At 31.2% G+C, this 27854-nt stretch overlaps 1 protein-coding gene across 2 annotated transcripts in view; it reads left to right on the top strand.

Moving 5' to 3' along the window:
* LOC143912941 (endoglucanase E-4-like) overlaps nucleotides 1–27107 on the top strand; it is a 29102-nt gene extending 1995 nt beyond the window's left edge. Inside the window, exons 2-10 of one of the 2 annotated variants that reach the window (XM_077432405.1) lie at nucleotides 20173–20491; nucleotides 23019–23203; nucleotides 23418–23511; nucleotides 23582–23762; nucleotides 23832–23946; nucleotides 24019–24231; nucleotides 26055–26194; nucleotides 26275–26570; nucleotides 26720–27107. In XM_077432405.1, the coding sequence (XP_077288531.1) occupies nucleotides 20173–20491; nucleotides 23019–23203; nucleotides 23418–23511; nucleotides 23582–23762; nucleotides 23832–23946; nucleotides 24019–24231; nucleotides 26055–26194; nucleotides 26275–26570; nucleotides 26720–26730 (1554 nt within the window). In that variant the 3' untranslated portion in view covers nucleotides 26731–27107. Of the gene's footprint in view, nucleotides 1–20172; nucleotides 20492–23018; nucleotides 23204–23417; nucleotides 23512–23581; nucleotides 23763–23831; nucleotides 23947–24018; nucleotides 24232–26054; nucleotides 26195–26274; nucleotides 26677–26719 lie in introns of those variants that run through there. The other variant, XM_077432404.1, reaches the window with a different exon arrangement.
* Nucleotides 27108–27854: the final 747 nt, after the last annotated feature.

The raw sequence follows: 27854 nt of genomic DNA, 5'->3' as shown, positions 1-27854 counted from the left end.
ACCCTCGATTCGATGTATTGTTGAAATATGCAGAGAAAGAGTGGCTATAAACAATAACATCCAGGGACACATCGGGAACGGAATGTTCAAACAATCGATGGATTTCTCGGAACGTCATTAATTTGCTGCAAGTGTTTAGCGAATCGGTCTCGTCCACCCGGAGATATGTAAATATGCGGTGTACTCGTGCTCAATGCACACAGGTGTTGACAATCGTTTATAATAAAAAAAATGACTAGAGACTTTGAGATGAAATTGATGTATGTAAATATAAATTAAAATAAATTTTTGTTTGTTAAATAATATTATAAAATATGTCCCAACATTCGACTTATCAAAATCAGAATGTCAAAACATTTTAAATATAATAACATCCTTTTTAAATATAATAACATATCCATAGATCTAGAATATAGTGTATTATACATCAATAAACATATCAAATTTTTAGTTTAGGCAATACATAACAAAACGATCCATTATATGCTTTTATCTACACACATACATAATACAGTACTTTATCGAATGGCTCCTATTCCAAGAGCTAACCGACTTCTCAATGAAATCGTTGCTGCTGAGCCTGAATGTTTTGATTTTGATTTTTAAATGCTTTTTATTATTACGAAATTATGTTCACAATACATCTTATATCTATTTTAATAGCTACTGATCTACTGATCATTTTCTATTTTACAATTTTAATTTAATTTGGTTAGTAATCACAGTATTATATTATTCTAATGTTAATTTAAAGCATAATACGAAAAAGAGCTCAAAAACCTATTTACAATCCTTGTAAATGTTCATAATACATCTAATACATAATATTAATTAAAGACTATCTAAAGTCGATGACCTAAAGCAGATTGTGTTTAGGTAATCTGTGTTTATACCTGAAGGGTATAGACATTTTGTTGTAATCACCGAGACTCTTCACAAGTGTGTTAGTATGGTTATTAGTGATTCTTTCATAGAATCTACTGGTTAGTTTGTTAGTAATGTCTGTAACAAACGGAATATTATATATAGCATGCAGTTTTTTCAGGTTAGTATATATGGGTGTATTATAAATTATTTTAAGGGATTTATTTTGTATTACTTGGAGCTTGGAAAGGTTAGTATTCGAGGCGTTATTCCATACAGGTGAAGCATAGGTTAATAATGGTAATATGAGCACGCGATATAATTTTATTTTATTTAGCGTTGATGAGCCTGAATGTGATATTTTCGGATGCAATGCATCCGCTCTAAAATCGCCAGACAAATTGAACGACAGATTAACGGACGGCTGCTTTAAATGCAATTCTCGTCTTCTCGAATGATAGATTGCACATCAGATGACGGGTAACCTTTCGATGTGCACAGATGCAATTATTAAAATGGTAATTTTTAAAATTGAGTTGGATCTTTCAGGCGAGTTTAATAAGGCAAGATTCGATTAGTTCTGAATCTTGCCTTATTAAACTCGCCAGAAAGATCCAACTCAATTTTAATAATTGCATCTGTGCACATCGAAAGGTTACTCGTCATCTGATGTGCAATCTATCAGTCGAGAAAACGAGAATTACGTTTAAAGCTGCCGTTCTGTTAATCTGGCGATTTTAGAGCGGATGCACCAAACCCGATATTTTCCACCTCAGTGATCGTAGGTTATCGGAGATAATTTTAACCTATTTGTCTGGTAGCCTGCGCTCATCATTATTTTCATAATTGAATGAGATGTATGTATGAGTGGAATTTTGATCTTCTCTCTTTCATTTGGGCTTCGCAGGGATGTTTTGTATTCGCGGCTGGTTTTTGTATATTGGTGCTGGCTATAGATGCAAGACATTGTCTACTTTGTATTTTATTATTTGATATTTTTACTTTATCTGCTATTATTATAATGCTATTTTTTTTATCATTATTTATAAATGTATTTTTTGTCTATGTATATATGTATGTATATATTTTTCTCATTTCTCTGTATTATTTCGACCATTGTTACGCATTAGGGACTCCTGTAATGCCACAATGATCCAAACCTAAACTTAAAAAAGAAACTGAATTAGACTTTTTACTTGATAAAATAACTCATTTCGGAAAATAATGCAGTCTACGCTCCAAATTCGGTGGCCAAAAGTTGTAAACTGTAGATTTGTATAGCTGTCAAACAAAGAAACGTTCATCTTTACACACATAGATGTGTGTAAATGTCTAACTATATATCAAATAGAAAATGATTTTGAGGATAGATTCAATGGCACAATTTTAACGATTGGAGAAAGTGAAGATTTTATATACATACATAGCTTATTATAAAAATAATTTAATATTATTAAAAAATATATCAACAAACTCTACAAGTCGAAATAATGTACTAAAACAATTTTTAACTGTTAATCTTCTATATTTGAAAAATTCTTTATACGTACTATATATTAATATGTATACTTAATACGTAATATATATTCTTACATATTTATACTGCAAAAGGTTTTTGAAATCGATTATAGAGTTGCCTTAGAATTCGGAATAGAATATAGCACTTAATATCATATCAAATGAATTTTATATCGTACATTATATCCAATATATATTAAATTATATCCATTATATATTAAAAACAAATTATAACTGTAATTTTTCACTCAGCTGTAAGCAGTATATGCTTACAGTTTTAGATAATATTGATAACGTATTGACATTTTATTTTTATAAACTCATCCAACCATTAAACTTAACTGAATTCTGAATAACAATCTACGGAAAAATATCCATCTAGTTATGGTGATTGAACAATATTTCTTTAAAAAAAAAAGATCATCTAAAGGTACATAAAAAAAATCATAACAAAACAATTTTTAACCAATCTACATTCGCACCATTAACAATGAATGTAAATTTTTTTACATTTATAATGTGGAAAATCCAATTTTGAAGTTCAACAGTATGCGAATCGTCGCATCTGAGAATTCGCTCAATTACCATATAATATAGGATTTAAATGAACGGCGTGAAAACCCAACGATCGAAATTCGAAATAAGCAGAACGTCAAACTTTATCGAATTATTCACTATATTACACCTACACATTATATTGAATAAAGTGTGAAATTATTGTAGCGTGCCACAATCGGTCAACGTAGCTAATATAATGACACAACTATCATACGTATATTATAAAATCGTGGGAAAACACATTCATTGTGTATTATTATTGCGTTTACCGCTATACGTACTTTCTGCCCACGTTAAACTCAACAACGACTCATCTTTTAGAAAAATTGCAAATGAAAGACGTTTAAATTTGATCGCCAATATCGCTAACGATTCTATGATGTTTTATAAATGACGTTTACGCGATTTAAAATCGTTCTAAAGAGGCTAAAGTATCGTCGAAATTCACTAATGGCTCGAATAACGATGCGAGTTTTTCGCATTAACTTACATTTTATTGGCAAAGTCATTACAAGCACTTGTTATTACGAAAAAAAAAATGAAACGGACACCTTAATGTGTCGTCAATTGAAAGCAATGTGAAAATTTCGCTCTTTAAAGACAATTAAAATATGTTTAAAATACAATTTATGTCGCAAAAATAGCTCAATTATCGCTCCGGTGACGTAAATGTTTCCGCTTTCGATTTTGTTGTTTCGTCGAAAAGCGTTTTAGAAACCGGATTAAATAATCTTAATGACACATTTATGTCGTTTTGCATACGTCATAATGAATTTTATCATTAGATATTTATTTATTCATCGGTTAAGTGGTTTTTTTTTTTGACTGACCGCAAATTTGAACTGCAGTAAATGCTTAACCGCAAAGGTTAGATTATGCATGCTCATTGGAAATTTGACACAATTCAATGCATAAATATACCATCGAGATAATTTGAGCCTTTGGAGCTATTTATGACTTTGATCTAAAACGTCTGATGTCATCCATTCTTCTAAAGAATGTCTACTTTCAAATTACAATTCGTCCCAAAGACTTCGTCCAAAGAAGATCAAATCTAAAATATACACATATGCACATGGAATTAGATTAAATTTACCTTATTTATATAACAGTAAAACAATCGTTGTCATAATTTAAATATTGGAAATGTTATCTAGTATATATAAAGTGGCTATTTTTTATATAGAACATATAAAATTTTATGTTTTATTATCACGGGTTGTGAGCTGTCAACTTATTTTTATCTACTCTGTCTTAAAACCGTATGCGTAATTTAACATCAACATATTATATACTACTTATTAAATATACTTTGAATCCCTTATATTAATAACATTCTGAATCAAAGGAATAAAAGTCGACCGTTAACTCGAGCGTTCGGTTTATTAATTTCAGTAAAGATTGCGATTCTTTATATGCATTGAAAAGTTTGATTCGAATATGAACTTTTTATGTATATAGATAACACAAGACAGAAACCAGGAATGAACTCGTTTGATGCTTTCTTAAATAAAATAATATAATCAATTAAAATTTTTAGGTTTACGCAATCAAAATGTAATATTGACGTACATAAGAAACGATTAACGTTGACACACCTTCAACGACAAATCACAGTTATTTGAAAACCGCAATTGTCGTATTAAAATTACATGTTTTATTAATCGTAAAAATTTCACCTACGTCATTGAATTCAACGCGTACGTACATAAGGGGAAAATATATTTTAAATTTAATTCAATCCTTTTTATGAACCCACCTATCGAACTGAATTTGAATAATATTCTTGGATTATTCAAGGTAGATACGTACCTACGAAAAAATCAAGACGAAAAAAAACGTGTGAGCGATATATTTATTATATAGTATTCGCCCAACAGGAAATCCTCGACGTATAATCCCAGTGGGATTTTTAAACATGATACACATACTCGTAACATAATGTGGACCGGTTTAAATCGAAATTTACGTCTCGAAAATTACACCCTTCTCGAGCTTTATACAATAAAGACACCGCAAAAGTGCAACAATATTAAAATTAAGAAATTTATTATCAATATTCGAGAGCCTACGTACGTTCATTGTCTGTTTAAAGATCCTATCGAATAATGAGAAACGTGAAATTTAATTAAAAAAAAACCATGCAAGTATAAAATCTGAGAGAAAATATCCTTTATAACGGACATGCCTAACAAGACTCCAGTTTGAATAACATTAATTCAATAAATGAATGTATGCATCGTGCAAGAATATAAGTTACTTTATTAATGTCAAATACAAGGCTCAACTTGGCAAATATGTATGTCAATTGAAGAAAGGTGTGCTATTTAGATTTTTGGTTCGGTGATTACCAGTCAAATGTGAACCGGTCACAGGACAACCGATCGCTCTAGATCGGTCACACGTGATCACCCGTCACACTAAAACTGGTCACGAGAAAACTGGTCACACCCTAAAATCGGTCAATCAGATTTCTCGTGACCGATTTTAGGGTGTGACCAGTTTTCTAGTGACCAGTTTTAGGGTGTGACCAGTTTTAGGGTGTGACCAGTTTTCTCGTGACCAGTTTTAGTGTGACGGGTGATCATGTGTGACCAATCTAGAGCGACCGGTTGTCCTGTGACTAGTTCACATATGACTCCGTTTACCAGATTTTTATATATTTGTATGTACGTATCAAGATCTATTCATACTGGCATAGTACAGACCGTCAGCTGCAACTAAACATCAGTACGAAAAGTATTATTTAATACATTATATATTAATTTATTTTTATTTTTTACATACATACATACATATATACAAAAACGCCTTCCTGGTCAATTACAAACAATGCAGCATTTTTATTACAGTCGCTGAATTACAAGACACTGAAAAGTCGAACTTAACGAGACATCTATGAATTTGTAAATAAACTTTAATTGTACATTAATCACAGTGTATACATATATGTACTGATATATTGGTGACATAGTAGGTAGGAAGGTTTTTAGCCAATTTAATCAAAAACCGTTTCAGCAATGAAATCAGAAAAAATTGGCAAACTCTGATAGGAAACGATCGACCTGGAGTCACAAAGACCAGCAGGATTACAGAAAATACTCGGAATAAATTCTTTTCAATCGAAATAGATTGGAATCGAACCCGGTGTCCTCTCGGCGCTAAGCAAAAGCCCAACCACCGAGCCATATTGCAGGCTTATGCATATATGGAAACAATCATATTTTTAACAAGTACGATTTAACGGTGCATTTAAAAAAATAGCTTTGCTGCTTAGAACGAGTCATTTGCGCATTAGAATAAATATTTTATTTACACTATATGCCTTTACAGATCGCTCCAAAGCGACGAGTGCACTTATACTGGGACCTGTGACCACTCTGCTCAAAAGCATAATTTGCTAACCACCAATCCGTAATATGCACATAGCGTAGATGTAGCAGCAGTACCCGACAAAATATATTCATATTATATAGCAGAACACGTCACCGTTACGTATAAAACAAAACCGGTATTCTTTGGCCACTGTCGAAATATTCACGCATGGCCATATACATAGTAGTAGCGAGTATATAATTGCATATAGCGAGCATGCATATAATTCATAGTAGCGAGTGCATGCATACTGACGAAAGTGCGCATGCGCATATAAATATTTTCACACTGTGACAGTATTGACTCGACGATACGACACAAGCAATATTACGCCGTACAGTCGCGCTCTAATCTATATGTAAGCCGATTTTTCCTTGCATTCGGCCAAAAATGATATGAACGTGCTTTTCTGTAAAACATGAATAGTAGTAGTCTTTTTCATTGACTGTTGTGCCATGCTGTTGCAGCGCTGGATAGTATGAATGAATTTACATTTACATGTAAATGTGATTTATTTTCATAATTCAACTTTTGGAATATATAAATAGATAAATCGATACTTTTTATATACTTATTTCAATTAGAAAATTTACAATGATATTAACGTTTCATTGTTTTATTTTATTTTAATATATAAAAATTAATGGATGTATAACTGTTTAAATTTATGTTGTTTATATGAATGTACATATGTATGTATATCCTCTATGAAAATCGACAGTTTTCTACTTAGAAATATCAAATTTGGTATATTATCTCATGTTAACCCATTATTAGACGTGATTTTGAATCATTTGGAGATCGTTGAATCTCTTTTTTCTCCAACTTTACCAAATTTCAGCCGTTTTTACAAGGCTTTTATTAGTTTTACTCTGTCAAATGGTACGGAAAAGCTTCCTAAACTCTTCCGAACGCTTTGAAACTTTGTCATTTTGCAAGATTTGGCCCCCTATCTAAGTCTATGGTAAATATTATCGTAATAAACAAGTGTAATAATTCAAAATATTTTGAGACGGTGACAGCTAACACATTTCCAATAGCCAGTAGCCTTGTTTGTTTGACTTTCTGCCCCCCACTAGTTTTGTCAAATTTTAATTGTTTAAACACTTAAATCTTTTTCACACTATATCTCATAAAATTTGAATTATAAGCTCTCATTATCTCTCATATATAATTTTTACGTCACCAATTTTTTAAGATAATATTTATTACATACAATCTAATTGAACCGTAAATCATCCATAAGAAATGTTTTCAACAGTTATGTATGTAGTTCAAAATCGATTATGAGCTATTTACTCGTAACTATATACGTAAATACATACATACATAGATACAAGATGCTATAATTTGAAAACATAATCTATCATCAGATTGTGTTTTTTGTAGGCATCTAAACTATTCAACTTTCAAATTAGCATAGTTCAAATTCTTATGCACGATTTTAAAAAAAATTTATTTGAGATTGAAATGGGCATAGACATATCTTCAATCACATCCAATACGCGTATTAACAATCACTGCCTTACAGGAAAAATTAAAAAATCGTCAATGCCAAATCGAATGTGATAACAATGCGAGAAAGGAGTCGCAGGAAAGCGTGGCCTAAAAACACACAAAAAGCTCTTCTCAAAAAATTCTTTCGACACATACATACATACACAGCGGCTCTCAAACATTGCAAATGGCAAAGTTTGTAATGAATCCAAGAAATGGCAAATAATTTGTGTGGACTGTTTCACACGACAGAGACGGTTGATACGTGACGTGCGCACATACACGTCGGGCATATTAATCATCTCACGTACCTTGGAAGCCGCTGAATTTTTATGAAATATTTGCCATGTGGTGACAAACTTACAGACATAAAGTGTCCGTGTCCTTTGATTGTCCATGTCCTTTGATTATCCATTATTTCCAGAGGCGCTCAAATGCTTTGATTATTCCGGTCACGCCCTATCCCAATTCATCCGAGAGCTTCACCAATACAACACTCTGAATTGAATATAAAATTACCAATTAAAATCACTCATTTATTATTAAAATATCCCTTATGATATGACAATAACTAACATGCAACATATTATACAAACATCTATAGATTTTTTGATTTTTAAATGCTTTTTATTATTACTAAATCATATATATAAAGACGGTAATCTGTGTGTGTCCTAACTCTCGCCGAACATAATGAATGAATCGATAAAAATCGATCAATTCATTTTTCGACGAGGCGACTTTGTCGCGACTCAAACCGATCACCCCAAATAGCCTGAATATAGGTCTAAATTGAGCTAATGGTCACGAACATCACGCCAAATCCAACTCTTCATTTCGCCTTTTTTTTTTAAACATTAATTGAAATATTCCTTCTCGCCATATAAAAATACGTTAATTTAATAATTTCATTTAGCGAGGTTTTGAACCATTTTTTGATATATTTATTTTTATCTAAATTTTAATTTTAATTTTAATTATTTATATTTTGACGATATTCGAGAAAAAAAATGATTTCATTCACCGCGGGCGCCAGGAATCGAACCTCGGACCCTCCGATCCTCCGATACAAACGCAATGTTCTCACGAGCCCGCGCCGAACGCCATATCCTCGCCCAGAATACGTGTTGTAAATACACATCATATGTATGTATATGCACGTAATTTGTTATGTGTAATAATAATATTCAACGTTACGAGGTCAATGACCGTTTGTGTATAATCGGAAAGTATTACATTTTGCTAACTTTAATTAACATTTTGTTAACGTTAACTTTAAGAATTGAAAATTATCTATGAGAGTCTACGAAAATGCCGGTTCCGGTTCCGGATTTTTTATTTTGTTTTATACGAGTATATAATAATTTTATACCCATGCGATGATATTTCATCGGGCTATTCACTAGTTAAATATGTTCACAATACATCTTATATCTATTTGAATAGCTACTGATCTACTGATCATTTTCTATTTTAAAATTTTAATTTGATTTTGTTTAGGAATCATAGTATTATATTATCCTAATGTTAATGTACAGCATAATAGGAAAAAGAGCTCAAAAACCTATTTACAATTCTTATAAATGCTCATAATACATCAAATACATAATATTAATTAACTCTCTAAAGTCGACGATCTAAAGCAGATTGTTTTTAGGTAATCTGTGTTTATACCTGAAGGGATCCATAGAATAAACTCAAAAGTTTCTTTATATTCAAAATTGTATAAAAACCCAAATATTGCAATTTTATATACAAGTGAACATCATTTGGATCACACTATTTTATTATATTTATCTGTGGACTTAAAATCTTTAGGATGAACTTAATAGCAACATAGATCAATGTTTAGCATGTAATGCTTTCAATTGTAAGGTCACGCGTTATATCCCTGGTGTGCACTGCTGACCAGACTCCAAGATCGATCGTTTCCTATCAAAGCTTGCCAAATTATCTGATTTCTTTGAAACAGTGCCAACAAATTAGCATCCCTGTCTTATCTCTCTCGCAAAAATTCGAATTATTAAGCATTGCCATTTTCACTATTTTGTAAAAAAAAATGCTGATAAGACTTTCAATTTACACTTGGACATATGTAGATCAATATTAGAATGTAATTCTTTCAATTGTAAGGTCACGGGTTCTATCCCTGATGCGTGCTGCTGGCTAGATCTTGAATGTGTGACATATTCATTTATTTGTCAAATTATTTGATTTCATTGAAACGGTTCCAACAAATTACCATCCCTGTCCATCCCTGTCTCTATCTCAATTTTCGCTGTTTGTATAATTGCTGCAAACTTGTCTGTAGATGTCTCTATGGATTTTAATCTTTTATAATACTTACAATACTTCTGTTCAGTGTCTGGCCATAGATGTTGTGTTCAATTTAAATATATAATAAATAATAATGAATATAATTAATAATTCTTAATCTGTATAGCACACACCTCACATTGGAGCAATCTGCTAAGATTGATTGAATAAAATAAAATAAATAAGAATACTTAATCATCAAATTCTACATTTTTTTTCAAACATTATAAAATTTTATGATTCTTGTAAAGATTCTTATGATTTGAGACTGATTTTCGGGCAAAATTCTGCCCCCAGGGCACAGTTTAGAGACTGCTGATCTGAGTATATAACTAAATCTTTATAAATATTATTATTTTTCGTTGGTAAAATCAACACGGCAGCAAAATCAAAGGTTGAAAACATAAAAATGCAAACACACATGCAAAAAAGTACACACACTGAAAATTCCGCACGTATAAAAATAATCTTTTCCTGCATATTTCAGTTTTAAAAAATGTTCCACAATGAATATTTGAACTACGTGAGCAATTTTATCTGTGACCCGAATTAAAATACGCATATGCGTATGTGAGGTTGGATGTTTAAAAAAAGTCACATTTCCATAAGTTAATGTTTTATTTTTAAATCGTGATTAATACTGCACATGTTGAGGAGCATTTTTGTCCAGTTGAAATAAGGAAACCAGTCGTTATTTGTGGGTATATTCATATATGTACATATGTACATAGCATATGCAGTTCAACTTGCATTATCCACTGTACTGTACCGTACTTTGAGACCCGTATTTGCGCGATGCGATTCAATGCAATCGAAAACGATCGCAAATATCCTGGCTGGTAGTGTTCGTGAGTGTTGTGTGAGACATTTACACTGACGAACGTTGATCCCGAATACTGAGAAATAATATGTCATATGTACATTTCTTTTCACATCTAACTGTTTCGCATGTGCTAGGGATGATTGGTCTATTGTTCGGTTTTTTTTCGCGAATTATTATCGCGTTTTTATGCCAACCCCAGCCGTGCATTTCAATCGAAAATTATTAGTAATATGTTGAGACTATATATCAGCTTAAAAAAATGAATATTTTGTATGTTGAATTGTTAGGATTGTAGTTTTGATCTATTTTTTATTTACAAGGTTTATATGTCTATCATATCATATCTTAGCAAAATTACTTTCTAAGATTCATCTACATATGTATATCTCCAAAGGCACGTATTTGATACATCTATATCACTAAAAAACAAGGTTTATTAAATGATTTCGATCTGCAATAATGGATAGAATAACTAATTATAACCAAAAAAAAAAAACAACATTAATATAAAGGTTAAAACAAATCTTTCCTTTGCGATTGATTGCTGCTACAACTCTGTATTGAAAGTTGCGTGTGTACTTTTTTCAGAAGAATTCACATTGCAAATGTTTTCAATTCGAATTTTACGAATAATAATATTAAGATATATACAAAAATAATTATAAATAAGACAATATATAAAAAAATGTATACAAAAAACCTTATGTACTAAAATATAAAAAAATAATTATAAAATAAAATAAAAAGGCAATTTATACAATATTAGCTGAACCCCGGCATGCGTTGCAATTCCATAATAACGTATGCAATTCCCGTTCCCGTTCTCATTCCAGTTCCCATTCCCGTTCTCGTTCCCGTTCCCATTTGTCGGAAAAACGCAGGTAGCGAACACATTTGACATTATTGCGTTGTAATGACACTCATTCCCGTTTTTCCCGTTTCCGTTCCCGTTTTATCCCGTTTTTTTTCATAGTAATCTTCCCGAACACAACAAATCTTGAAAGTTTCATCGTAATCGGTTCAGTGGCTTAGCAGCCTATTCGAGACACACACACACACACACACACAGACATTCATTTATATATATATATATATATATATATATATATATATATATATATATATATATATATATATATATATATATATATATATATATATATATAGATTTCAATAACAAATGTACGACAATATCTAATATACATATAATGTCGAAAGAGACTTTGTATGTAAATATATATGTTTATAAGTAACTTTGGTTGGGTATCGTAAACAAGTCAAAATTTCTATGATGGCGAGTCGATTTTATTTTTCGATTCAAATAAATTTACTATTATATTCGCGATGCTTACGCTGTTTATATTACAAATACTGAGCGAAGCCGGTTAAAACAAGTAGTAATCTATAAATATATAAAATGTGTGAGATTTCATGATTAGGATTTCAATCAAAAAGATTTCAATGATTGGGATTTTAATCAAAATTATGATCCCTCTTTAAACTAATGTAATTAAATAGATTACTAAGAGGCTTTGGCCGCGTTATTACGTATTAAATGATATAAAGGCAGATATCTCATCAGTTTAGAAAAGTTAATCAATACTATGAATGACCACAACATTTTCTAGGTCAGACTTCAGACTTCAGTTAGATATACATATAAGTTTCACTCTGAAGAAACTATGTATACACACCGGTGAGATAAGATGTATCTGAAATAGTTTTGGTCCCATTTATCTATCGGTACAGACCACACAGTAGTTATTTACAACTTGAAACTCTCCCCCCATTCTACTCAGAGACGTTAACCGCTAAATGTCAAATCTGACACAATTGGCCATAAGACAATATTTAGAGGTTATTAATCATCAATATATATGACATAAAACTACATTTTATAAAATATAGAGTGAAAAAAGAAAAAGTTATAGGCGTTTAAACAATCAACATCTGACATAGCGAGAGGGTGGCGAAAAGGGAAAAACTATCGAAACAGTGTGGACAAATGCGTCAATGTGGACAATAAGCGTCACCGAGAAAGATTATGGAGTATATTCAAACGTGTCTATTACGATTATTTTTCACCATAGTAATGACAAACTTGATTTCCATATTTTTATTTATTATTTATTTTTTTATTTTTTATTTTTTATTTAATTTACACCAAGAAGGCCTAACAGGTAAACCCAATGCGCCTTCCTGGCCAAAGACAATTATATAAACACATATGTACACCATCCATATATACACAAATACTTACACGTGTACACAAATACACATACATACATACACAAATATAAAAATACACATATATACATATACATACATACATACCTACACATATACATATTCACATATACATACATATACATATACATATACATATACATATACACATACACATACATTACATAGATACATCCAGTGGCGGACTGGCCATACAAGCGAACATGCCCGATGGCATGTGGGCCCCACTATCTGTTAGAAAATATGGGCCCTCAGTAAAATTAAATAACTTTTTATATTTCACGTATGTAAAAATTTATAGGACTTTGGGACCTAAAGTTTGGGTATTTCAACAAAATAAATTTCTTACGATATACACAAACAACTAATACCTGCTTTAACAACCCAAGGATCGGTTAACTTTTTTTATTAGGCTAGAAATGTAAATTGCGAGGGCCCTTTTGTCGGTCCCATTTCCAACCTCAATATTATGTATGTATATACCAATACCTATGTAACAACTACCCACTGAAATAAAAATGGGAATAAACGAATTTCCGTGAATAATATAAACTGAATTGCTTAAAACAATTTCGACAGGAAGATTCATCATCAACCAGCGATTTAAATTTATTTCATACTTTCAAAATAACATTTGATTATGCTTCGACGATATAGTATGATTTAAATACACAATTTTAAACAGTTTCCGAATATAAAATCTATTCCTAATCTAGACACATCCATGTATATAGAAATATAGGATAGGGGCCCCCTCCCCAAAATCCCGATTTTCGATTAACATTAATTGAAAATATTATGCATTGTTTTCAGGGACGTAATTTGGGGGGGGGGGCCATAGGGGGGCACTCGCCCCCCTAAATTAAGGAATAGTGTGAATTTAGAAAATATAATGAATTTAATGATTAATAAGATACTATGGATCTATGAATGCTACGTTTATTTCTTATGTATGTTACTTTTGGGTAACTAATAAAATAATCGCTGCTATGTGCTTTGAAAAAAAAAATTATTATTTCGAAGCAAGTATATTTTGGTTTTTCAGTGGTATGCCTTGGGTAAAATTCTTAGAAATTGTTCATCCTATGAAGCGAATCGTTAGAAAAGTCCCCTTTACTTTATTTTGTCTTAAAAACAGATGTGTAACGTTTATTTTTCCGAAAGTTCGTATATTTTTTGTTTTCAAGAAAGGTTTTAAATTAATATTTTACTCAATTGGTTCAATCACAAATGATTTTATTTCTCGAATTTTTATTTTATTTGCAGACGTCCATTCTCTCACAAAACAACGAATGAGATGAATTTAAACTTCATGTGTAACGAATTCGGTCCAAAAAAAGTTTTAGTTATTTAATAAAATTGATTTCTGACCAAAACTTTATCAAATTTAGTACATAAAGAATACAAATAACATACAAGTACAAGAATACAAGAATACAAATACAGTAAACGTGATCAGTGATCGATTCTGAGTTCAAATTTTCGCATGATCACAAAATTTTATCTATTGTTATTACGTACATATGTACATAGATAAAGTGAAAAGACAGTCGGTAGAAATTAAGTTAATTGATAGTTTTTTGGTGACTCAGTTAGATGGTCGATTTTTGTTGACCATGTGAAGATTTTTGGAAAAAATTTTTTATCAAAAATAAGCTTATTTTTTTCATATTTTATAACTCAATAAGGTGTATGCAAAGAAAAAAGTATATCCATTTTTATTCTGATATAAGCAAGATTTTTTGAAAATTTTTCAATTTGACCAATATTTGCCTGCCCCCCCCCCCCCTCCCCCAAGAAAAAGTTGAAATGACGTCCCAATTGTTTTCTACCGAAAGTAAAAGCCGCTTTTATGCCGCATTCTATGCATTCTATAATATTTACCTAGGACAAGGGTTAAAACAAAATATACAATGTAATTTATGGATCTATTTTCCTTTTGCCATTTTTCTTGTAACTAAATTTGTTTATGCCCATTTTTGAAAATTTTATTTATTTTTTACCCTTGATTTTTAGCATGATGGACAGAAGAAAATTTTGTTATATGGGGGGGGGGACAAATTTTTTTAATCCTCTGTGGGCCCCCTTTGACTCCTGGCATGCACTAATTTCAGTCCCAGTCCGCCACTGGATACATCCATAAACATACAAACATTATACATTCATATACACATAAACACATAAATAAATATATATTGATGACCAAACCGAGCAAAATGGCAAAGTTTCAAAACGATCGGAAGAGTGTGGAAATGAACCCAAATTTCGTCAGACGACAAAATCGAAAGTGAAATAAGAAGATGCTAGTAAAAAAATTAAGATTCGTTTATACCAGAACAACTCAACTGCACATAAACAGCAGTACGAAAAATATTCTTCAGTACATTCTATATGGATACATTCATATATTCCGCACTGTGCATGTGACGTATCCGTAACGGCAGCAACCGACGCGATCGATTCATATTATACAGCAGAACATGTCACCGTTACGTATCAAGAAAAACCGGTTTTTTTGCCCACTGGGGAAATATTCACGCATGACGTGACGTCATAATAGCGAGTGCACTAATGAAGGTGCGCATGCACATGTGAATATTTTTGGAAACGCCATATTGTGACAATATTGACAAGCAATATTGAGCCATATCGTATATGTAATATATATGTAAGCCAATTTTTCCTTGCACTCGTAAAAAAAGCTTTATCGTGCCGAAAACGAGAAGTGCTGTATAGTATGAACAAAATTAGTCATTTTCGTGCAGTCACGTGCAGTTCTGGATAACATAAACGGACGCTTAAATTTGCATTTTGCATATTTTGCAATTTAATATGGATTTTAATTATAATGAGTTTAATATAATAATTTGATATAGATATACATAATTTTACACATTTAAATGCACTCATATGAATTGTAAACGTAAGCATTTTTCAATTTTATTTTTATATAATTAACTAATGAAACTGCCCGACGTTGCTCATGTAAGTGAAAGTTAGAAAGAAAAAATAAATAATAGTGAAAAATATGTAGTATATTGTCTAAGAAAATTTTCATGGAATAATCTAGCAAATTTGATGGTTCGAATTATTTATTGAGATCTATAAATCTTAATATTTTAGAAAAAAAAACACTCATCTTTACATAATAGACATCACACTTATTTTCTTGTTTAGAGAAAATGTCATAATTTAAATTATAAAATTAAGGATTCTATCAAATATGAACTATTCAAAGATGAATAACACATAAAAAAACGAACTGAAAAAATCACATTGTCATTTTCATTGAAGCAATTTTCCGTTTTGTGAACACAATGAATGCAATAGTAACGCCCATATAATTTTCTTTGCAAAAAAATGCGAATATTCTTTTATACCAGACTCATTTACGTATATACATACTTATTTCAAGAAGATCCAACGAATTATTAGTATTATTATGTAACATAATAAATTGCATCCTTTCAAAACATATTAAAATGAGTTGTAAACATTTCAAAAAAGCTCTACTAAACCAACATCAATGACATCGTACATACATATATTGCACGATTACAAAACCTTTTTTTTTTGTTCTTTAATCATATTTAAAACACAACAAAAAATGAAACATGTTTCTGTGACGATATTTCTTGACTGAATTTATCAATTTGTCAATTTTTTGTTAGCATTGTAGTTGTCCACATGTACTAAAGAGTGTCACTGATATATGGACATCAGTTGTCACACACGAATCACGTCTAAGCAACGAAACAACAAGTAAACTTCGAAGATCGAGGAAACTCGTGTACGAAAATGTGCATTCAAAAATGAAATAAAAATATTAGTGAGTCATTCCGCGTGGTTAAATTAATAAATGACATCATTATAAGGAAATAAATAAACCGCTTTTTATTAATAGGACGACTAAAACATCTCAATTATATATATCACTACATTCCTGACGTGTAAAAAAATCAAGTTTTACGTCATTCAAATACGGTTACAATACGTATAGTCCTACAAGCTGCGGAAAATGTAGGATAGAATGAGTCACGTGAGAAACCGGACCGTTTGCATTAACTCTTTTTTTTGGTGCAAAAGTGAACCAAACCCTAGTTTGAAAAGCGCAATTAAACCGTTCGATTTATATGTAGATGCGGTGCATATTATGAAAAAATCAGACTTTGCAAACTGGGGTTTACAATTGCACGTCCACTTATTTCGACTATAATAGTATAATTTGGTCGGTTTGCAATTACATAAAGTATCGGTATCACGTAGTGGCTTTCATTACGGCGTGCCCTCGTTGCAAGATAATTTTCACGAAATTCTTAGAAACATTTCATTCTAATTGACGCAAATAAATCTGCCGTGTTGTATATTTATATATGTATCTTATGTATGTATATGGGTCTTCGACACGATACCCCCGAGCGCGAAATTTCGAAACAGAGGTCGAAAACTATTTTATAAAACTATCGCATCGTTAATTTTTATGCTGTTTATATACACAGTGATCGTTTGAGAAGGATGTAAAACAATATAGAAATTATTTGATGTTGATATATTTAATACTTTGTGTATTGCGAAAACCACTCGTGTACAACGAGAGTATCAAGGCTAAAAAGTTTGTGATTTGTGACACTTTTTAAGTAAAAGTGTTTTTGATTAAGTGTTTTTGGTATACAATTTTTTTATAATTGTATCCAATGAATACTGAGAAGTTTCTCGTTGTTATGATTTTCAATTTAAAGCTATCAATTTTACTATTTATATCATATTTCAAGTGCATTTTCAAATTGAGAGCTTCAATATATGGAAACATGTTGTTTTGGGGAGGAATTTAATAGCGTCAATAATAAAAAATACTTTTTGAAATATATGAGTAAACTTCTTAATATAATTAAAACTGAAAAAATAAAAGAATATATTGAACTGTTGAAAAGTTATACATTGAATTATTCTGATTGAGAGTAGGTATTCCCCAAAATCATTCTTGAGCAATTCAAGTAGTTTTTTTTGTTTTTTCTAAAATAAACATACTGCTTATAATTTTCGCACTACGCAGATATTTATTTTATTGTTTTTATTTCATATTAAGCCATGGTGGCTCAACATATTACCACAATACTCTATATGTGTATGTATTTAGTACATATGTACATTAGAGTACATCAAAAACTAAGTTTTCTTTTCAAAATCGATTGAAAAATATTATGAAAATCAAAGCATATTTTATCAATAGTAGACGTAAGAAAAGGTATTTAAAGAAAATCGATTTTTCAGTTTCAGATTTTTTTTCATACTTTAAAAATTTGAAAAAACATACCATGTGATGTTTTTTAAATGTAAAATTACTCCATTTATATGACTAGTAAAATAAAAATGAATAAACTATTAAGGCGGTGTTTAAATTCAAATAAAGCCTTCAAAATTCCCAAAATTCAAGATTTTCACATACTTTAGTGGGATGGCGGCAGTGCAAATAGTTATTTTAGAATTTTCATACTATTTTCACATAATCTTCATAATACAGAAAGTATTCTCCGACCAAAGCTGTTTCCAAATTAAAATATTCGCTATTTTCGGTGTACCTTAATTACATAGATAAGAGCTATACGTTTTTTTACAGGGCTTATAACGAGGTTTTACTTATTTCAACCAAGTTACTCTGTTTGTCGATTTGTTAAAAGTTCCATTGAAAGAAAGTCTCCATAGAGTAAAATTACATCGTAAAGAGGCAGCATAAAGCGAAGAATAAGCGTATACATAGTATTACATATTTATTTACACACATAAATAAATATGATTACATTCAACTATTTTAATTTTTTAGTTAAATTTTCATAAATATATTTGAAACAATTTTTTATATATACCTTTACTTCTTATTTTACATAATTCGTATCCTATATGTTTCCAAATTTCAAGTTTCGCCGTTTTCGGTGTACCTAATTACGTCGAGGAGAGATTTTCCTTTATTACTAGTTTTTCAATCAAGTTACCAAACACGTAAAAATCTCATATTCCACTTGAATACATCAATTTGTTAAAAGTTCCATCAAAATAAGGGGTCCATAAAGTAAAATTGCATCGTAAAGAGGCAGCATAAAGCGAAGGATAAGCATATATATAGTTATGAATAAATTTATATGTACTTATACGTAAATAAATATGATTATTAACAACTATTTTAATTGGATTTTTAGTTAAATTTTCATAAACATATGTGAAGCAATTTTTATTTATAACTTTTCTTCTTATTTTACATAATTCATATACCTGCCGAGTGACCTAATATGGAATTTCCAATTCATATTATTCCATACCACCATTTTAAAAAGATTAATAGGCATTTATATACCAACTGACATCTCACGGAAGGATAATTGTAGTATTCAACTACATTTTGAATTAATATTTAATTAATAACTCAAACGAAAAACATCATATTAAATATTACATCCGTTGTTCGACGACTTTTATTACGCGCAAAAACGACCTTTATCTTTATTGTCCCAGAGTATGATTACAACACGTACAACTATTGAATCATCGAAATGAAATTCCTTTCACTGATTGATTTTATTATGATCTAACAAACCGCTATCAAACTTCACAGTCTGCCTTCCACACAAGGTCGATAAAGTCATCTGGGACAACACACATAAGTAGTATAATACAATAGTCATTCATGATAAATACAACACCATCTTAATCTAATAATGGTATTAAATATCATCGACACAGACCATTCATAAACCTAGTTTACGTCACATATAAGCTCCTTATCAAGACGAAACATAAATAAACACATAGCAAACCAACAGTTGACATTACCGTAATGGGACATCCTTCACTGGAAGTCACCATAACCACTTTCACTATTCACCGAGGTGACAGACATATGTACATTCATACACATGTCACACTCCGTGGGAACGGCAATGTCCGAAATTTTATCAAGACTTTTGATATTTCTGTTCTAGATGGCCCTCAGATGTTCCACCCAGTTCTTCAGATCCAAAGTGTACAAACTACTAGTTTTGACAGTTGGTCTATTGATCGTCACTTGCTTTCCGGCTCCAAGTGACTCTCTGGCGGTACCCAGAAGTCTGATAGCAGATGCCGAAGTCTTGTCCAATAGTAAATATGATTATGAAGAAGCGTTGAGGATGTCGCTTTTGTTCTACGAGGCTCAACGATCTGGAAAGTTGCCTGAGGATAATCGAATTCCGTGGAGAGGAGATTCGGCTCTTGAAGATAGGGGACTTAATGGAGAAGATCTCACCGGTGGATATTACGATGGTATGGTTCAGATTATCTCAAAAATACACAGCAACACATTTTTTTTATACTATAAAAGCGTGATCGATAGCTTGATAACAATCGAGCGAAATCTCCAAGTCGAATTTTCCCACGATCATAATACGTCATCTATTGATAATTCATTTATAGATAAAGTAAAAATAATTATTTATATATTTTTTTCTACATATATGCTTCATATCTTTATGCATCTAATGGGATTTTTTTTAAGATGTAATTACAAATTGGAAGTTTTTAAATACTCGGTGACTTTCAAAATATGTTTTTTAGTTTAGATGTTTTTCTCCGTCTACTTTTTTATCTTTTCCCATTTGCTAAGACTACTATTACGTGGTGTTTTAAATTAAAATTTCAATTTAACTCGTTTGCCTTAATATATATATAATTTTTCAAACGTGCCGATCCAATTCAGAAGCAAATTTGCGCATGTTAATTTTGACTTTCCTCCGTTTTAAACTATTGACTTTTAAGCTGAACACGTGTTAGGATAAATATAGAATTATCTTTGCCAGTTTATTTTTGTTTCTTTATTAAAAATTCAAATCAGTATGTTCGTATATGTATGTACATGTGTAATAATTTAATTTTATATACATCCAAATACTCTAGTTCAATTAAATCTTGACCAAACTACTTTTATCTTATGCTGATAATAAGTTATACCGCTCATTTCTTCTTAGTTCAATGGATCCAATAGAATTGTTATATTTTTATTTTTAAACTGAAGTTTCAATACAACACGTACGAGTATATAAATTTACACTCATAATTTTCATTTGAACTCTTTTCCACACTTCTTATACGGTCTATTTTATACTGCAATACCCTTACTAAGATTGTATGCATGCTAAAAGTTTTATTGCACATACATACATATGTGTTAATTGAATATTTGTATAATTTCCAACTGGAAAGTCCGTATCAGAAATAAAAAAAAAAGTTTTAATAGAAACTTCGATATATTTTATCAATTATCGTCCTACTGTAAATCTGAGTACTTCACATTTTACATAATAACATTATCTACTTACTATAAAAAAATAATTCCTCGTCAATTAAATATGCAAATACGAATACTACGGTGGTAAAATCAATGTTTCATTTCCAGACTAAAGAAAAAAAAATCTTTCACATAAAAATGACTTACCACGACATTAACAGTGTCTCACCGCCTATTTACATATGTATGTAGATATTATAATAAAACGAAATAACCTTGTCTTGTCAAACTGCCCGCACACGTATCTAAATAGGCTTTGGCAATTCGATTCGAATGATTGCCATGAATATCACGTACCGTGAAAACACGATATGTACTTATTTCGGCATTTTATTACCACTCGGAAGATTCATTTGAAGTCGATTATGTTTGTTCTGTGATCCATAGCTTGGACTGCTAAATGCTAATTAGATAGAATGTCTACAAGTCTATTTAATTAGCATACATACATACATTTGTAGCTAAAAATTTGGCATTTTTTCCTATGAACTTGTATAATGAAACGAGACAATGTTGACATTAAATAGCTGACGATGGCACGTGTGAACGTTACATAATAATATGCAATGTAAACAAGTCAATCGTTTGAATACTTATTTTCGAGTATGTTACTTCACGTAAGAGTAGTTTTAATATGATTTTGGAACGATAGGGAGATCTAATTGATTATAATTTTAAATAAAACAATGAATGTATGTACAATAAGATTCGATAAACACATGACAGTTGAAGCTGTTACAATAATAAACAAAACTATGCACAGAAATTCATGAATGTTGATGGCGATGAAAATATATATAGATCCAAATATATACATATATTAAAGGATTTTTCTCCTTTTTATGTATATTACTGGTGCATAAAACAATATACGTACATACATATATAGTAGGATCCAATCAGGTGGGACACGTGGTAAGAGCCAAGTAATGAGATTCGTTTCAAACTATTATTAAACTTTAGCATTCATGTTTTAAATCAAAAATGCCACTTTGCTTAAAGAAAAAGATATTCGATCAATGTGTTTTGCCAGTGATGACGTATGGATGTGAAACTTGTATATCGAACGCCAAGTTACTACAAAAAGTCCAATACACTCAAATAAGTATGGAACGTTGTATGTTTGGCATAACGAGGATAGATAGGAAACGGAATACGTGTGTGAGAAGTATGACAAGGGTAGTGGATATAGTGGATAGAGTGAAGAGATTGAAATGGCAATGGGTAGGCCACGTAGCTAGAAGAATGGACGAAAGGTGGACAAAAGAAGTGCCAGAATGGTACCTGAGAGAATGCAAAAGGGTAATAGGAAGATCACAGGGAAGGTGGGTAGACGAAATTAGGAAAATGTGTGGGGTGAGATGAATGAGTGAGTGGAAGCATGTTGGAGAGGCCTTCATCCAGCAGTGGATGGTAAATGGCTGTAGATGACGATGATGAAGCACTCATGATTTCGTTAATTGTACAACTTAATAGTGACATCTATTTTTTGGATTGTTTCTACAGCTGGTGATTACGTCAAATTTGTATGGACCCAAGCAGCAGCTAGCACAATGATCGCTTGGGGTATCCATTCAGCACCTTTGGGTTACATAAAGTCTGGAGAGCTCTCCAGAGGATTAGACTGCTTAAGATGGGCATCGGACTTCTTGCTGAAATGTCACGTAGCACCTGAAGAACTCTACGGACAGGTACTTTTACCTATAAACTTTCACTTTCAAATCGTAGTTTCATCTAATGCGAATGATTCACCACACATCCTGGTTAATTGGTATGTGAAGATGCGCTGTATTAAAAGAATTTTTAAGAAAAAGTCTCGACAGATTTATTTGCCGATGTGACGACCATTTGTAATGAGTTTCATTTTCTACTTAACCATTCTTGTTTTTTTTTTTGTGTTTTTAGGTGGGCGACTTCAGAATTGATCAAAAGTTTTGGGGACGACCAGAAGACATGAATATGACGCGACCTGCGTATAAAATCGATGCTGAAAAGCCAGGTATCCATCATTAGAACTCGATCAAAATAAACCAATTCGAATCGGTGCTGATGTTTTGTATTTAAATTAGGCTCGGATTTGGCTGGGGAAGTCGCAGCAGCTCTAGCAGCCACTAGTTTAGTATTCAGAGAACATGGAGATGTCGAATATGCAGATCTTTGCCTGTTGCATGCCAAAGAACTGTATCAATTTGCCAGAAACCACAGAGGTTTATATCATCTGTCGATGAAAGCTGCAGCTCAGTACTACGAGTAAGTAATATTTTATGACTAAAAATTTTATATATTTTGAGTGTATTGCTTATAATGTATTGTTTATAGGTCGACGGATTATGGAGACGAGCTGGCTTGGGCTGCTGCATGGTTGTACAAAGCCACGAATATTAGTTACTATTTAGATGAGGCTGATCATTTTTACAATACGTTTAGATTGAAGGTGAATTTTGCACGGCGTTTGTAATATTTTTCGGTGTGTTCTGTGTGCTTATTTTGGTTTTGTTGCTTTCAGGAGAGGCCGAACGAGTTTTCGCTGGGTCGTAGGGTAGCTGGAGTTCAAGTTTTGATGATGGAATTCACAGGTCGTAGGGATCTGAAAGCGGCTGTTACGTCCTTTTGCGACTATCAGACATATCATCAAAGACGAACACCGAAAGGGCTTTTGTGTATAGAAAGAGAGGGGGCTTTGTCTCATGCTGCTAATGTCGTATTCCTTTGTATGCAGGTAAAATAATAATAAAAACATCTCATTTGAATTTACAAAATTTTGCCCAAATATGACACAACAAATAATGCTAGTCGTATTGTGTATATATGTATATATGTATAATTTCGAAAGAGACTTTGTATGTAACTATTGTTGGTTCGTAGAATTCGTGACGCTCAATTTAATACAAAAAACAAAGAATATTCAAATAAATTTAATAATATGTTTACTATTAGATTGGCCATATTTAATCGGTTTTTATTACAAATACCGAGCGAAGCCGTGTAAAACCACTAGTTGTATATAAACATATTATCGAATTTCATATTGCATAGTTTTTAACGGGTACGATTTAACGGTGAATTTAAAAAAAATAGCTTGGCTGCTTAGAATGAATCATTTGCGCATTAGAATATTTGATTACATAGAACATGAACGCTCGCCTTTACAGATTGCTCCAAAGAGACGAGTACACTATATTTACTCAATATATGTACATAAGCATTTTATACAATGCGAATTCATCCACAATGACATCTTTGTAGAAATTTTTGCAGCATTTTATAATCAAATTGGCAAACCTCTAGAAGCTGAATAGTTTGAGATTAGCTAGATAGAAAGGACATTCCAATTTTACAAGAACTGTTTTTATGAAAATCAGAAAAATTGGCAAACTCTGATCAGAAACGATCGAACTGGAGTCATAAACCAATGTCTGGCCAGCAGCGGGACTCTAGTAGGACTCAAACCCGTAACCACTCTGCTCGAAAGCATAATGTGCTAACCACTAGTCCACGCTGCTGGTGATATATTTCTGTTAAATAAAAAATGTTATATTGAACAATATATTATTTATTATTTAACAATTAAGAGCTAAATGTAGAATCGAAAATCTCCCATGATTTCAACTATGTACAACAAATTAGCAGTTTAATTCACAAATACTCGCGAGTTATTAAAATACAACGTGGGCCAACTTGAACGGGAACGGTACATGAGATATTTGATGCTCGGCGTTAATGCGCATTTCATTCATTTAAGGTCGCATTATATTTTTTCTGTTGTGAAAGTAACTTATCAAATGCCCACATTTGATATTAAAATTCTGACTTAATTAAAACAGTTGATTTGTATTTTTTCTATTTACTCATAAGAAAAATTCAAAAATATTATTTTTATTTATTTATAAGAAGTGTACAAATATTATATTACAGGAACATAAGACTTTTTATGTGTTCCTTTGTTTATAATGTAATTATAATTTTTTTCAATTGCTTGTTTTTAATATACATTGTATGTACATACATATGAGAAATTATTTTTAAATGGTATATTTTTTTTATATATGTAATGACATAACTCAGACAAATTTAATGAAAATGTAAATGGGCATTTAAATTGTCCCCAGTTTTAACTTTAGTTTAGTTTACTTTGTATAGATGTCACTTTTTTAATTAAATAATTATATTTTAGTTTTGTTATTCTCATATAAAATAATATGAATTATATCCATACATTTAATCAAATAATTATAATTGCTACGATGAACTTCACTTTAATATGAAATTCGCTATTTGATTTTGATTTTTAAATGCTTTTTATTATTGCTAAACTATGTTCACAATACATCTTATATGTATTTTAATAGCTACTGATCTACTGATCATTTTCTATTTTACAATTTGAATTAAATTTTGATAGTAATCATAGTTTTATATTATTCTAATGTTAATGTACAGCATAATAGGAAAAATAGCTCAAAAACCTATCTACAATTCTTAACATTCGCTATAGTTTTCCTATTTTCTATGCTGTGAAACATTTTTTTTTAATAATTTCAGGCAGCCAAACTTGGAATTTCACCGAAGAAATATGAAAATTTAGCCAAACAACAAATAAACTACATGCTTGGCGATTCAGGAAGAAGTTTCGTAGTTGGATTTGGTAAAAATCCACCACTTCAACCGCACCACGCATCCAGGTATTTCACGCTCAAAACCCTACCAAATATTTTCCCAATTTTCAAATAATACAATTAAGAATACATCACACTTTTTACAGTTCATGTCCGATGCGTCCCGAGACCTGTGGATGGGAAAACTTCCGATCGAAAGATCCAAACCCGCAAATTCTTTACGGAGCTTTAGTCTCAGGACCGAACGAAAACGACCTGTTTATCGATCTCAGAGAAGAGTTCATCTACACTGAAGTGACTATAGACTACAATGCCGGTTTCCAAAGTGCCCTAGCCATGCTCATTCACCTGTCCCAAGATCCCAAATCTATCTATTACGACTCGGATGCCAACAAATCGACGGACAACAATCTGCTGTTCGGCGATTCTAAACAACAATTAGGTGACGTTAAAATTCTCAATACGACCATTTAAGCAATGAATATAATAATAATAATATATTTTTAAAATACTCAAGTACAGTGAAATCTATGATATATAATTATAATATATGTGTGTATTGTATTTTTAAAGAAGAATGTTTCATTTCAGAAATTCTATGAATATTTTCATAAAAAAAAAAAACAGACAACGTATTTAAATAAACGTCATCCAAAATTTGATCTGATAGTTGTACGAGATTAATAAATATAAATGAATCTATTCCATCGTAGATTTGCTATAATTTAAATTTAAATACGTGTTTTATCTGCATAGATTGTAAATAAATTCAAAATCAAATGCAAATGCAAACTATTCCAATGTAAATCAAATACAATTAAATCTTATACATACATATATTGTGAATTTACTATGTTGTTTCTATTTAATTTTAAAATCTAGTCAGTAAAATTTATTTTTGGATTTCATAAATAATTGTAAATATTCCAATTCTAACTGGTGATGTTATACGAATAAAATAAATTTTATGGTTATTTCAAAACTCTTTCTGTCCAACTTGCACTTTGTCGTTTATGCTCCTCAATACGGTAAAGTACGAGACTGAAACTTTGCATACCTGAAAAAAATAATAATTCACATATGTACATACATATATAATCATACACATATAAATAATGTTACGTGAATTGAATACACACTGATATAAAATTCTCTAGATTTAATTTGTAAAATTTTCCACCTCTGAAACGGACAGGTCGGCTGGTCTTGATAAGCATAGGTAAAATATAACGAAGAGGTCGAACTCCTAATAATTGCCATGGACCACCGAAAATGGCAGATTTGATGCTAAGGCTCTGTAAAATAATTCTTCAAATGATTAAAGATCTACTCTAATACACGCTCTAATTAAAAAATCGATATATCATTCTTAAAATGGGCATTCAGTACGCTGTTTGTTGGCAGGCTAGTCTATAATAGAATCTCTGGGTATAATATTAGACTAGCTACATACATATATATGTATATAGATGCTACGACAAACATATAAGAATTTTATTGTTTAAATATTATGATATTTTAAGTCAGCCAAAAGACAGCCACCATTACAAATAAGATCACTTTATTAATTGTATTATTTTGCCTTATCTATTGGCAGACCACGACAAACAGATTTCTAGCTTGTATCTGCAGAACTCGATTTGAATGCCTACTTTTATATTAAAATCACTATTATATTAATTGTATATTAAAATCACCCGTAGCATAACTTCATTTCCAAAATAAC

Source organism: Arctopsyche grandis, chromosome 6, assembly GCF_051622035.1.
Source record: "Arctopsyche grandis isolate Sample6627 chromosome 6, ASM5162203v2, whole genome shotgun sequence".
Taxonomy (NCBI): Eukaryota; Metazoa; Arthropoda; class Insecta; order Trichoptera; family Hydropsychidae; genus Arctopsyche; species Arctopsyche grandis.
The sequence above is the reverse complement of the archived record's forward strand: the minus strand, read 5'-3'. Positions and strand labels throughout refer to the sequence as shown.